Source organism: Harpegnathos saltator, unplaced genomic scaffold, assembly GCF_003227715.2.
Source record: "Harpegnathos saltator strain DR-91 unplaced genomic scaffold, Hsal_v8.6 scaffold71, whole genome shotgun sequence".
In the NCBI taxonomy this organism is placed as follows: domain Eukaryota; kingdom Metazoa; phylum Arthropoda; class Insecta; order Hymenoptera; family Formicidae; genus Harpegnathos; species Harpegnathos saltator.
The window spans coordinates 782,658-795,802 of record NW_020230549.1 but is presented as its reverse complement, the minus strand read 5'-3'; the positions used below and the strand labels follow the sequence as shown (position 1 = coordinate 795,802).

Sequence of the window (13,145 nt, the reverse complement as noted above, 5' to 3'; positions counted from 1 at the left end):
AAAATGCTAATAATGAGATCGTTTGTAATATATTGTTTTGCACAATTTGAGATTTCTGAAATTCTCCGATATGTTTACTTATTAATTACAGTGCTACACGAATATTAGTCGAGATTCGTCAATGTCAACATTTTTGTTTAAGTTTTACTATGTGAGCGAAACTTCAGGCAAGAATTATATCAACATACCCTTTTCCTCAATTTTCGCAGATTTTAGTGCGATATTTCTTACAGAGTGTTTTTTAAAATATATCGAAATAAAATTTTGATATGAGAACTTAACTGCCAGATAAGATTAAGCGATCGTTTAATTTTATTCTAAATATCTTATAACATGCCGAAAACTGGAATCTTCAAGCTGCAAGAAGTTTCTCGAATCATCTCATTATTATTGGTTTTGCCTTGATTACAGCCCACTGAATTTGGTATATTTTCTATGATCGATGACACTTATTCTTTGTTTTCTTAATTTAATAATGAATAATTTAATTTAATGCATGTAGCATGAAAGTGTGTATTTAACTTTTAGACAATATCTGAAAATGAGAGTCTTCGGTTTTAAATTCGTTTCAGATTACTGACTGACTGACTGAAGACCAACCTGACTGCCGACTTTTAGTGAACTAATCACAACGAGACATCGACTAATTGAATCGATCGACTCGAAGTAGACTGGAATCTAAAATCGAGCCAGCCAATCCAGTCAGTCGGCGTCTCACTGTGATTGATCCGTTAAAAGTAACGCAGTCGGTAATCATGTCAGCCTTCATAAACACGGTAATTTGACATAAGTAACAATATAACTTAAGACAGATTTTTTATGATTTTACGAGTCAATCGCTTTCGAAGCGATCCAAACGCAAGTCAGTATAAAACGCTAAGAGTCTAATTTCAAAACAACGAGTCTAGATCCCGATGTGCCGGAATCACTTGGACGAAATTCCAACTCTATTTAGTTGAAACTCGAACCACGTTTCAACTCTGACGCCGCTAGATGGCACCAGGTGAGCCGCTGATACTCGGCGGATTGTCTAGTGGTAACTCTAGTTACGTAGACGTGACAAATATCTTCTGCGCAAGTTCCATATTGCAAGTCCAATGGAAGGATATTTGAACTCACCTATCACAAGGCAGTAGGCCTGTCATAACTGAATCTAGAGTTGCACTCTTTTCCTTCTTTCAGAATCAAATAAGTACGTAATCGAGCATTAAAGAGTCGAGGAACAAGGAGGTTTGAGCGTAACATCGGTGCATTTAAGTGGACCAGACCCGAGTTTATAAAGTACGCATGAAGAGAATTAATTACACTTGCTACTGCACTTTTCACCGAGCGCTCAGAGGGTGTTCGCGTCTGATTGGATTGTGCTTTCAGATACTGATAAGACTAAAAATATCCGCCAATCAGATTCTGCTTCCGAGTGACAGAAAGCTTTCCTCCTACTCCCTGCGTTTGCCTCATTACCACCTCCACGCTTCGCGCAGCTATCTGTTATTCGGTAATATTCTCGCTCTTTCTGCGCCGAGTTTAGTTGCTGTTTGTACGCGAAGGAGAGTGGTTGGTTATGTTTTAGTCACGTCACGCAATCGCACATTGTTTTACGTTACACGGCGAACATTTGTATATAAATATATATACGTAGATACGTGGATATATTTAAAATCACGACTGAAAGGCATCGTATCTATAGTTAATTAAACGAGTCATCCGACTCGTAATTGTGAAAATCGTCCGACCACATGGAGATGATGCTCTCATACATTATGTTGCCAACTCTACAAGTGTCGAATTCTTTTTTCCCATTCAATCCTAGCCTAGAGGACGAGATGAAGCGGCTGTTTGATAACTGCGCCGTCAACAACGCGAAAGACTGTCAGCAAAACGGTGAGTTGAACGTGTAAATCTTCTGTACGGTCGTGTTCGCACGACCACCACTCAACTATCTCGTTCTTTGTCTAATCACTCGTAAAAAATGTCTATCGGAATAATATCGAGCGATATCCGGAATTTTTCGAAATACGACGCACAGTTATATTTTCAGCTCGGTCTGGATTCGTTTGACTCGAAACTTCCAGAAAGAACCGGATCTTGAGATTATCTGACATGTGCTCTACCTGAAAGTCAATTTTGGACTTAAAGGTTGCGATGAGTAACGTTTGTTTCGAGTCGATACAAAGCAATGGTGGGATTGAGACAGTCTTCGCACTCCCGATGGGAATATTTGCGAGCTCAATGTATATGTTTCGATATATTTATGTGTCATCGCTGTTTGGAAAAGAACACGATTTCAATACCCAACTTTCGTAGATAGTAAAGTCGGAGAGAAATAGATGTCGTTGTGGTGATTATACGTACGTTAACCAACGATTAGCTTTAATGCTTCGCGTAATTTTACAAGAATTTCGACTCGATATCTAAGGAAGTAACATATAGAGTTCGTCAGGAACTTGTGCAACTTGTCCGTATGAACTTGCAACGTCTGATACAATTATGACGAAACAGTTGATTTGATTTCAACAATTGACATGTTTCAACGCGTTGCATACGAGTTTTCTCGATCTGGACTAGTCGTGTAAGAAGAAAAGAACTTCGTACCGGAGGATAATACTACTGAGAATTTTTCCGAGGCAGTACTCTCCGAGCGAGTGCTATCGGAACTTGACATTGAACGTGGCAACAAATACGGATGTCTCTCTCAGTCGCGCATGCATTCGAGCGATCTTTTGTGAAAAAGCGCACCGCGAGCGCTAATCTTCCCTCGCATCTCGCGCGTGTTTCTTCGCGTCGCCGCCGCCGCTCTTTGTGGAAACCGCCGAGCTTTCGGGTAACAAGACGAATGGCGTATTTTATCAACAAGGAGACGAGAAACTTATTCACATTGTTGCAAGGATTGTTTATATCGCGCTCGATTCCTTCGCGATATCTCCGATAGCGACGACCAAGTATTTCGACGAAAGTATATCACGTAGTTATGGTATCTTTGTAAAGCCGCCAGTTCTCAAAACAGCCGTGTGTTTACAAATCATGGCTTATCTAACGTATAATCTCTTCGTCTCTGCCTGCACTGAGGACGACCTGAAACTACGATTTCGAAGCTGTGAGAGCAAAAGATTCTCCCGGCTCTCTCTTTCTCTTTCTCTCTCTAACGTTCCCTGTTTTTCTCTCGTTTTATTCTCTTAACAGATTTATCGTGTTGGAAAAATTATTAATATTATACGCTGTATTGTGCTTTCGCTGTATATTATCCCTCTTATCCCTCGTTATCGATGATCAATGTTATCAATAATTGTGAATTATAAAATATATATAAAATTATTAAGTTATATATAAATCAAATATAAAAGTTAAAAGTTAATTAAAGTTAAATTATAAAAGTTATAAAATTATTGTACTTTATTAAATAGTTAGCAACAGACAAATATAATATTTTGTAATATATATGTATAATTTATTATATATATATATATATATATTAAATATGATATATAATGCTGTTATATATCATTTTTTATGATACGCTCGTAGTTTATTTCGATATATTATTTTTTTTATTGATATAACAAATGTTATTGCGCCGCGATTTATTGATAACATTTAATTATTAACTACAGTTGACGACATAATGGAAGAATTTCGGCACAACGGCCGTGACTTTGAGTATTGTCCCGATTTAGATCCAGAAATAACGAAACATATCACACCACGACGAAAGAAGAATAAGAAGCCTCTACCTACCGAATGCGTTTTTTGTCGAAACAATGGTGAGGAAGAAACTTATTATCGACAGCATCTGCTGAAAGATGTCGACGGTCGTATTCTGTGTCCCGTTCTCAGGTAAAAATTGTGTTTGTTTCACACCAATTTTATTACGTTTTCCTATAAATTCTTGCGAAGCAAGATTCAAGTTTGAGGATTTTGTCTGTAAATGTATTTTCACGGTCGCGATGTTAACAATCGTCGAGAGAGAATACATGGCTACACATCTAAAATATTATCTGTAATAAATCAGTCTCAAATATTATATATAATAGAAATAATATATGTGAAAAGAACCGAGTATCGCGGACTAACGATGAAAGCTACTCTTCTATCAATTTGCTTTCTTTGCGTGATTTCTGAGTAATTTTTTTCGAATAATATTTATAACTATAGAGGCGAAAGAAAGGATGGATACATATTGGTTTCGTGTTCCACTCGGCGCGCTTCTCAAGTATTCTTTAAATCTGAGGCATTTTAAGATGTTTTACGACACACGAAACCTCTCAGCGAAAATTTAAGCGATTTTCCGGAAATTCGATACTCGGTATCTTCTTACGAGCCTTCGTATACCTCGTCAAAATAAGAAATTTATTCCCTTTCTTGACATTCAACAGGGCTTATACGTGTCCAATCTGCGGCGCGTGCGGTGACGTAGCCCATACCGTCAAATACTGTCCAAAAGGTCCTTACAACCCTAATTCTATAAGCACGGCGAACGCCTTCAAACTCCTGAGGAATTCAGTGGGCAAGCGTCGTGGAAAGTAAGTGGATACACAATGTTCACGAACGGACAATGTTCTCATTCTAAAAAGAATGAATCCGATCCGTGAAAAATATATTTCATCAGCTAATCACCTGATTAGCACAAAATTGTAACAATTTTTTGTACATAGCAGCTAAAAAGATATTTTCTTTTCGACTCATATAGATAAACAAAATAAAAATATTAAACTAATAACACAAATACTGTGGTTCTCTAATTTATTTTATATTATTTAATATGATCTAATATATTTTGTTTTGAATTTTAGAAAACTACCAATACATATTCATATTTTTTTCTTTATGATTCCATTGTTCGTGATCATGTTCAATGAACAAATAAATATACGTAAAAAAACCAATAAACCTGTTCCTAGGAAAGAATAAGAAGTTCTCGACCAGTCTGAAATCGTATCAACCTGCTGGAAAAGGACTATATTCGCATGCACGAATGGCAACAACTGGACATTGGTTTATGACGGATGGTATAATATCCTAGAGTTTATGACGAACCGTCATAAACTCTAGGATATTATTCGCGTATAGTAATTCTCTTTTGTACTTAACTCTTATGCCTATATATATATATATGCTGACAACATTTGGTGCAATCTCACATTTACGCTGAGAAACGTTAGTTTTGGAACGAAAACCAAAGTTAATTTTGTAATTAGTTTTATACCGCTTTTATTTACTCGCGGTAGAATCAGTTGTATAGAATGTGCTGATGAAAATGAGGTTTGATTTAGAACCAGCAGTTTAAGCGTACTTCGAGTTACGCGAATTAAATCGGGCGAAACGATTCAGCGTGTTAGCATACCAAAGTAAAGAAATATTCGTATTTTCGTGAATCATAATAAAACGCACAGTCAAATATATCATTTGTGTTTCGAAAGTTTAAAGTACCGAACTTCATGGTATATTTAGATAAGATAAGATTCGAGGAAACTCTTGAATTCCTCGTAATGTTATACATTTATTGATACAAAATTTACACAATCTTATTAATATTATATTCGATTGAATTATATCTCATACAACAATAGAGCGTTTTATCAAACGATTATTCTTTCTGTTTCAGCTCTCGATATCTAGTTATATAATATATTTATTGATATAACTTCAAACAAAATATGAATGAAAATAAATTATAAAGAGGAATTGGTATATTTATATCTTAAAAAGTCGATAAAATGCTCATTGGTCGCTGTTTCCTCGTTATAATTTATTCTTATTTATTTTTCACTGTGACGTTCAGCGAAACGTTTCGACGATTAAACAGTTTATCCATCTCGATGTTGCATCTTATTTTGTAAATCTCACTATTGAAACTACAAGTTTTTCAGATTTACTTTACACGCTGCTCGTTTTCTTTCAGCCACGCTTCACGAAAGTTAATGTTCAGTTTCAAAGAAACTGAATCTTATGCTGGCGAGATATATTTCTAGTTATTTCTTATAGTTTCTTTGAAAAACAAAAATATACAAAATTTGTCTGTCGCTTTACAGTCAACTAATATAATATTTTTTGTACTCTATATAATCCTTTGTACAATGTATTAAAGATGAACGGAAAGTGTGCTCTGTCGCGAATATTGGGAGAACACTGAAAGGACAGCGGCTTGAAAACAAGGCATTCGCCTCCCGCGAACTGTCTCGAATTCGCGAACAAGAATAAACGACGTAATAAACACGAACGCGAACTTTTGTTTCGATGGCCTTGACCAAATTGCGATAAGTTTGATAGCGACCGTACTTCATATCCGATGTTCTCTAAATATGTCAAAATATACAATAGGCGAGGTCGAAAACTATTCGTTTCGCATTATAATGAAAATATACCGGAATAAAAATGATTTCAGAAATATATTTAGGAGATATATAAAATTTACGAGATGTGAAATACGATTATTTGAGATATTGTTACAGATTTGTGATCAGAAGGCACAAAAATTTCACGACGAGGACACGCTTGTACAAACATAAAAACCAACACTTGAATAATTGTAAATACATACCAAATTTACACAATCTCATTAACACTATATTTGATTGAATTATATGTCATACAACAAAAGAGCATTTCATCAAACGATTATTTTTTCTGTTTCAGCTCTTGATATCAGCTGATATACTTATTTATATAACTTCAAACGAAATATGAACTTTAAGCTCGTTTTAAAAACCGATAGATTGCGAGAAATGCGCATTATGTAGTAACATCACAACATTTAAAAACTGAATATTTTATAACAGCTCACATTATTGCCATCAAAGTAACTCTCCGAAAGCGTGGCTGAACGTTCGCGTTCGTGTTTATTACGTCGTTTATTCTTGTTTCGCGAATTCGAGACAGTTCGCGGGAGGCGAATGCCTTGTTTTCAAGCCGCTGTCCTTTCAGTGTTCTCCCAATATTCGCGACAGGGCACACTTTCCGTTCATCTTTAATACATTGTACAAAGGATTATATAGAGTATAAAAAATATTATATTAGTTGACTGTAAAGCGACAGACCAATTTTGTATATTTTTGTTTTTCAAAGAAACTATAAGAAATAACTAGAAATATTATTTCTAACTATAAGAAATAACTAGAAATATTATTTCTGGTTATTTCTTATAGTTTCTTTGAAAAACAAAAATATACAAAATTGGTCTGTCGCTTTACAGTCAACTAATATAATATTTTTTGTACTCTATATAATCTTTTGTACAATGTATTAAAGATGAACGGAAAGTATGCCCTGTCGTGAATATTGGGAGAACACTGAAAGGACAGCGGCTTGAAAACAAGGCATTCGCCTCCCGCGAACTGTCTCGAATTCGCGAAACAAGAATAAACGACGTAATAAACACGAACGCGAACGTTCAGCCACGCTTTCGGAGAGTTACTTTGATGGCAATAATGTGAGCTGTTATAAAATATTCAGTTTTTAAATGTTGTGATGTTACTACATAATGCGCATTTCTCGCAATCTATCGGTTTTTAAAACGAGCTTAAAGTTCATATTTCGTTTGAAGTTATATAAATAAGTATATCAGCTGATATCAAGAGCTGAAACAGAAAAAATAATCGTTTGATGAAATGCTCTTTTGTTGTATGACATATAATTCAATCAAATATAGTGTTAATGAGATTGTGTAAATTTGGTATGTATTTACAATTATTCAAGTGTTGGTTTTTATGTTTGTACAAGCGTGTCCTCGTCGTGAAATTTTTGTGCCTTCTGATCACAAATCTGTAACAATATCTCAAATAATCGTATTTCACATCTCGTAAATTTTATATATCTCCTAAATATATTTCTGAAATCATTTTTATTCCGGTATATTTTCATTATAATGCGAAACGAATAGTTTTCGACCTCGCCTATTGTATATTTTGGCATATTTAGAGAACATCGGATACGAAGTGCGGTCGCTACCAAACTTATCGCAATTTGGTCAAGGCCATCGAAACAAAAGTTCGCGTTCGTGTTTATTACGTCGTTTATTCTTGTTCGCGAATTCGAGACAGTTCGCGGAAGGCGAATGCCTTGTTTTCAAGCCGCTGTCCTTTCAGTGTTCTCCCAATATTCGCGACAGGGCACACTTTCCGTTCATCTTTAATACATTGTACAAAGGATTATATAGAGTACAAAAAATATTATATTAGTTGACTGTAAAGCGACAGACAAATTTTGTATATTTTTGTTTTTCAAAGAAACTATAAGAAATAACTAGAAATATTATATCTCGCCAGCATAAGATTCAGTTTCTTTGAAACTGAACATTACTTTCGTGAAATAAAATGTTTCTAGTTATTGTTCTAGAAATAAAATGTTTCTAGTTATTGTTCTAGAATTGTTTATCGAAGTGCGTGAACATCGCTAAAACCGAAGTTTTATGAGAAAGCATAATTTACCTTTCTTCTCTTTTACTTTTTTATGAAAACTAAGCGAGTTGATCAGACCAATCAGAAATCTTTAAGAATTGTACAATTGTGGACTAAAAGTAAATTTCTACTAGTTGTAACTCAAATAATCACCTTCACAATTATCCAATTAATCTAATTGATTATTGCAAAGACAATTTTCTTGTAAATTTTTTTAACGTGGCTTCGCATGTTTTGGTTATTTAAATCGTCTGGAATTTTATATAATTTCACTGTCTATTTTAGACAATCTAGTAATTAGTGGGGTGTAGTATTTAAAATGCAGAATTTTGTATTTATGAGGAAATACTTAAGGAATTATACTAACTACGCGCAACTATATTTAGGAAATATTTAAGGAACTACTAACTACCAGCAACTATATAGATGTATATGAATGTATACAGGATTATAAATCTTCAAACGTTCTCTTACGTCACATACGTATATAAAATTACGAGTAGAATATCGGTTGGATTGAATGGGCTCGCAAAAGGGGTCGCGTGAACAAGCAAATCTCGACAGAACTTGAAGGCTAAATCGCGGCAAAATAAATATTTGTACAATTTCGTAAAATGTGCAAACTGGACGTTAGATTATTGAGCTTGTGCCAAAATGAAATCCGCTTGTTACGGTCTCTTCGAAAATTCATGTCTATATATATATATATATATATATATATATATATATATATGCAATTATAATACGTATGTAATGTTCTTACGTGCCACTACGATAATTATCACCTGTTGCTCTTTGAGAAAATGAATGCGTCAGAGGTTTCATATTACCATGACGTCATCTCGCGTCATATTAAGAATCATCCGATGCATTATAACAGCGCCATAGTGACGACGTAATTCTAAACTTTGGCCACGTGTGCGATTCAAGTACGAGACGCGGATCTTCTAAATATGAGACCATATGCACACATTGTTAAATGCGTTTTTGAATATAATACATTTAAATATTATCGTCCTTTTTGTCGTGCTCGAGCAATTATATAATAAGAATGCACGTAGAAACACTACACGTCTATATGTCACTATTATAACATCATAGAAATCTTCGCACACTACAAAAGTATTATTAATCCTAATATTTCCTGATAGGAACTTTCAATACAATTACGTACTATATAACATCGCAAAAATGACGATACAAAACTAGAAATATTTACTGTACACAATCTTTCATAATATTTTCATATTCTATATATATCTTTTTTTTATTTCTTTTATTCTTTCTATCACTTTCTATCTCATGTGAAATCTTTCAAACATTCAATCTCTAGAAAGCTATCGTTCTGTATCAAGGAATATACTGTTGATAAAATAATTTCTTATCTGTTACGTTACACGAAGTATTTCGAAGTGATATTACTTGGGACAGAATTCTACTCGTAATTTTATATACGTATGTGGCGTAAGAGAACGTTTGAAGATTTATAATCCTGTATACATTCGTATACATCTATAAATATCTGTAAATATGAAAATATCACTGTCCATTTTAGACAATCTAATAATTAGCGGGGTGTAATATTTAAAATGCAGAATTTTGTATTTATAAGGAAATATTTAAAGAAACGCGCAACTATATTTATAAATGTATATTATGAATGTATACAGGATTATAAATCTCCAAACGTTCTCTTACGTTACATACGTATATAAAATTACGAGTAGAATTCTGTCCCAAGTAATATCACTTCGAGATTGAAATGTTTGAAAGATTTCTCAAGAGATAGAAAGAATAAAAGGAATAAGAAAAAGATACATATAGAATATGAAAATATTATGAAAGATTGTGTACAGTAAATATTTCTAGTTTTGTACCGTCATTTTTGCGATGTTATATAGTACGTAATTGTATTGAAAGTTCCTATTAGGAAATATCAGGATTAGTAATACTTTTGTAGCGTGCGAAGATTTCTATGATGTTATAATAGTGACATATAGACATGTAGTGTTTCTACGTGCATTCTTATTATATAATTGCTCGAGAACGACAAAAAGGACGATAATATTTAAGTGTATTATATTCAAAGACGCATTTAACAATGTGTGCATATGGTGTCATATTTAGAAGATCCGCGTCTCATGCTTGAATTGTACATATAGTCAAAGTTTAGAATTACGTCGTTACTATGGCGCTGTTATAATGCATCGGATGATTCTTATTGTGACGCAAGATGACGTTATGGTAATATGTAACCTCTGACGCATTCATTCTCTTAAAGAACAACAGCGGCACGTAAGAACATTACATACGTATTATAATTGCATATATATATATATATATATATAGACATGAATTTTCGAAGAGACCATAACAAGCGGATTTCATTTTGGCACAAGCTCAGTAATCTAACGTCCAGTTTGCACATTTTACGAAATTGTACAAATATTTATTTTGCCGTAATTTAGTTCTGTCGAGGTTTACTTGCTCACGCGATTCCTTTTGCGAGTCCGTTCAATCCAACAGATATTCTACTCGTACTTTTATATACGTATGTAACGTAAGAGAACATTTGAAGATTTATAATCCTGTATATATTCATATACATCTATAAATATAGTTGCGCGTTTACTTAAATATTTCCTTATAGATACAAAATTCTGCATTTTAAATACTATACTCCGCTAATTATTAGATTGTCTAAAATAGACAGTGAAATTATATAAAAATACGAAACGATTTAAATAACCAAAACATACGAAGCCACGTTAAAAAAAATTATAAGAAAATTGTCTTTGCGATAATTAATTAGATCAATTGGATAATTGTAAAGGCGATTATCTGAGTTAAAACTAATAAAAAATTAACTCAATTCTCTAGAAGATCGAAATGTTTGAAAGATCATTAACTATTCGTGATGTAATCTACAAATACCACAAAAATGAATTTTAGAGAGATACCCAAGTATTGATTATCTTCATTTTTTGATTGTCGTATAAAGTCCACAATTCTACAATTCTTAATTGATAAGAAATTAAATCGGCGCGCATAGCACCGAATTAAATTAACTTTTTAATTTATATATTTTGTTTTTACATTTTGATACTGCATATATAAGTAACGAAAAATAAAAGGCTTCTTTTATTCAATCTTGATCAATATTTTCATCTGTGTAACAGTAACACGAACATTTTAACAAGATTTCTGATTGGTCTGATCAACTCGCTTAAGGTTTTATAAAAAAATAAAAGTGAAGAAAGGTAAATTACGCTTTCTCGCAAAAACTTTGGTTTTAGCGATGTTCACGCACTTCGATAAACTTTCTAGAACCACAACCAGTAACATTTTATTTCACGAGAGTAATTTTCAGTTTCAAAGGAACTAAACTTTATTATGGCGAGATCTGCAGTATCCACAATACAAGTTTGATAATTTACGTAATCTAACGTCTTTTCGTCGGATTTTTATTTTGTTAAATAAATCCGCCTATTCGGAATTATGTATTGTGCATTCTAGACGTATCTTTTTCTCGTACACGTTTACATTTTAAGATTATACATTTTGGGCGTGCGACCGTAACAATCATCTTGCCATCTCAATTTTTGTATTAACTATAGTTTCTACTAATGATATTAATATATCACGTATTTAAATGTATTTGTACGCATTTGTATTATGTTTGATAATGATCAATAGAGAAAATATCTGCATTTGATCGAACGTTTTGTTTATCTATATGCATGTGCAAACGGTTTTTAATATAAATTTTATTCAACGTCGCTGAATTTGTCAGCAATCTACTCGCGAGTCTTTTTCTGCTTTGATTGGAAACATGAATTGGCAATAAATCGTTAAGATCGGCGTAAACATTCTTACGTGAATCTGTATAAACAAGGCCCATTAGATAAATTACGTTCCTTGCAACATTTTTAATTTACGTGGATTGGTATTTTGTACATGACATCCTTTTTTTTTTTTTTTTTTTTCAAATTTATTTCTAGGAACAAAGAAAATTATTAATTTTTGAAGAAAAAATATCCTGTATAGTATCCTGCAAAATGTTGCGCTCACTCTCGCACTCGCGCTTGCACTCAGGTAAATTAAAACACTGTTTGAAACAGTATGTACAGGGTATTCTAAAAAGATATGTCAAAAGTTTAAGGAGATATTCCTCACACCTGAAGAATGAAAGAATGTTACATGGACGTAGGTGCAGAAATGCTTATTTCAGGAGTTATGTTGAAAATACTGTTAGCTATATTACTTACACAAGGAAAAATTTAGGATCAATTATCGTAGACGACAATCGTTTAATTAGGCTTATTTACATTTGGTTTTAATGCGACCTTGAGTTAGTTACAATAAATGTTGAAAATGTTCGCCATTCGCCTGAATACAAGCAGTGACACGTCGACGCATTGATTCACGGACACGTGCTTGTATTCCAGTATTTGCAACATAACTCCTGAAATAAGCATTTCCGCACCTACGTCCATGTAACATTCTTTCGTTCTTCAGGTGTGAGGAATATCTCCTTAAACTTTTGACATATCTTTTTAGAACACCCTGTATATTGCAGTACGCGTTCTATTGTTCAATTCAGGAAATTATTCAGTGTTAACTCGATGATGTATTCGCGTAAAAATGTTAAGTAACAGCTATCGCTGATGTGTGACAGCTGCTGTGTAAGTAGGTCGCTCTTTGTGTTTGAACACTTAAACGGATAGTCATTCACATTGCAGAGATATAATTGAT

The 13,145-nt window shown here is 33.5% G+C and overlaps 1 protein-coding gene across 2 annotated transcripts; it reads left to right on the top strand.

Moving 5' to 3' along the window:
• The first annotated feature begins 829 nt into the window (after positions 1 to 829).
• On the top strand, positions 830 to 5,576 carry nanos (RNA-binding protein nanos). Of its 2 annotated transcripts, none has more exons than XM_011155717.3 (4): positions 830 to 1,881; positions 3,609 to 3,831; positions 4,371 to 4,517; positions 4,896 to 5,576. In XM_011155717.3, the coding sequence occupies exons 1-4, from the start codon at positions 1,737 to 1,739 to the stop codon at positions 4,903 to 4,905; spliced, it is 525 nt and encodes a 174-aa protein (XP_011154019.1). In that variant the 5' UTR covers positions 830 to 1,736; the 3' UTR covers positions 4,906 to 5,576. The 2 variants fall into 2 exon arrangements, with proteins under 2 accessions (XP_011154019.1, XP_011154020.1); XM_011155718.3 differs by having other exon boundaries at positions 844 to 1,881; positions 3,672 to 3,831; positions 4,896 to 5,572.
• Positions 5,577 to 13,145: the final 7,569 nt, after the last annotated feature.

Excerpts from the sequence above, each read along its gene's own strand:
- nanos (XM_011155717.3), top strand. The coding sequence starts at position 1,737 with ATGGAGATGATGCTCTCATACATTATGTTGCCAACTCTACAAGTGTCG. Across the intron at positions 1,882-3,608 it reads GAAAGACTGTCAGCAAAACG|TTGACGACATAATGGAAGAA; the intron begins GTGAGTTGAACG and ends TATTAACTACAG. Across the intron at positions 3,832-4,370 it reads ATTCTGTGTCCCGTTCTCAG|GGCTTATACGTGTCCAATCT; the intron begins GTAAAAATTGTG and ends GACATTCAACAG.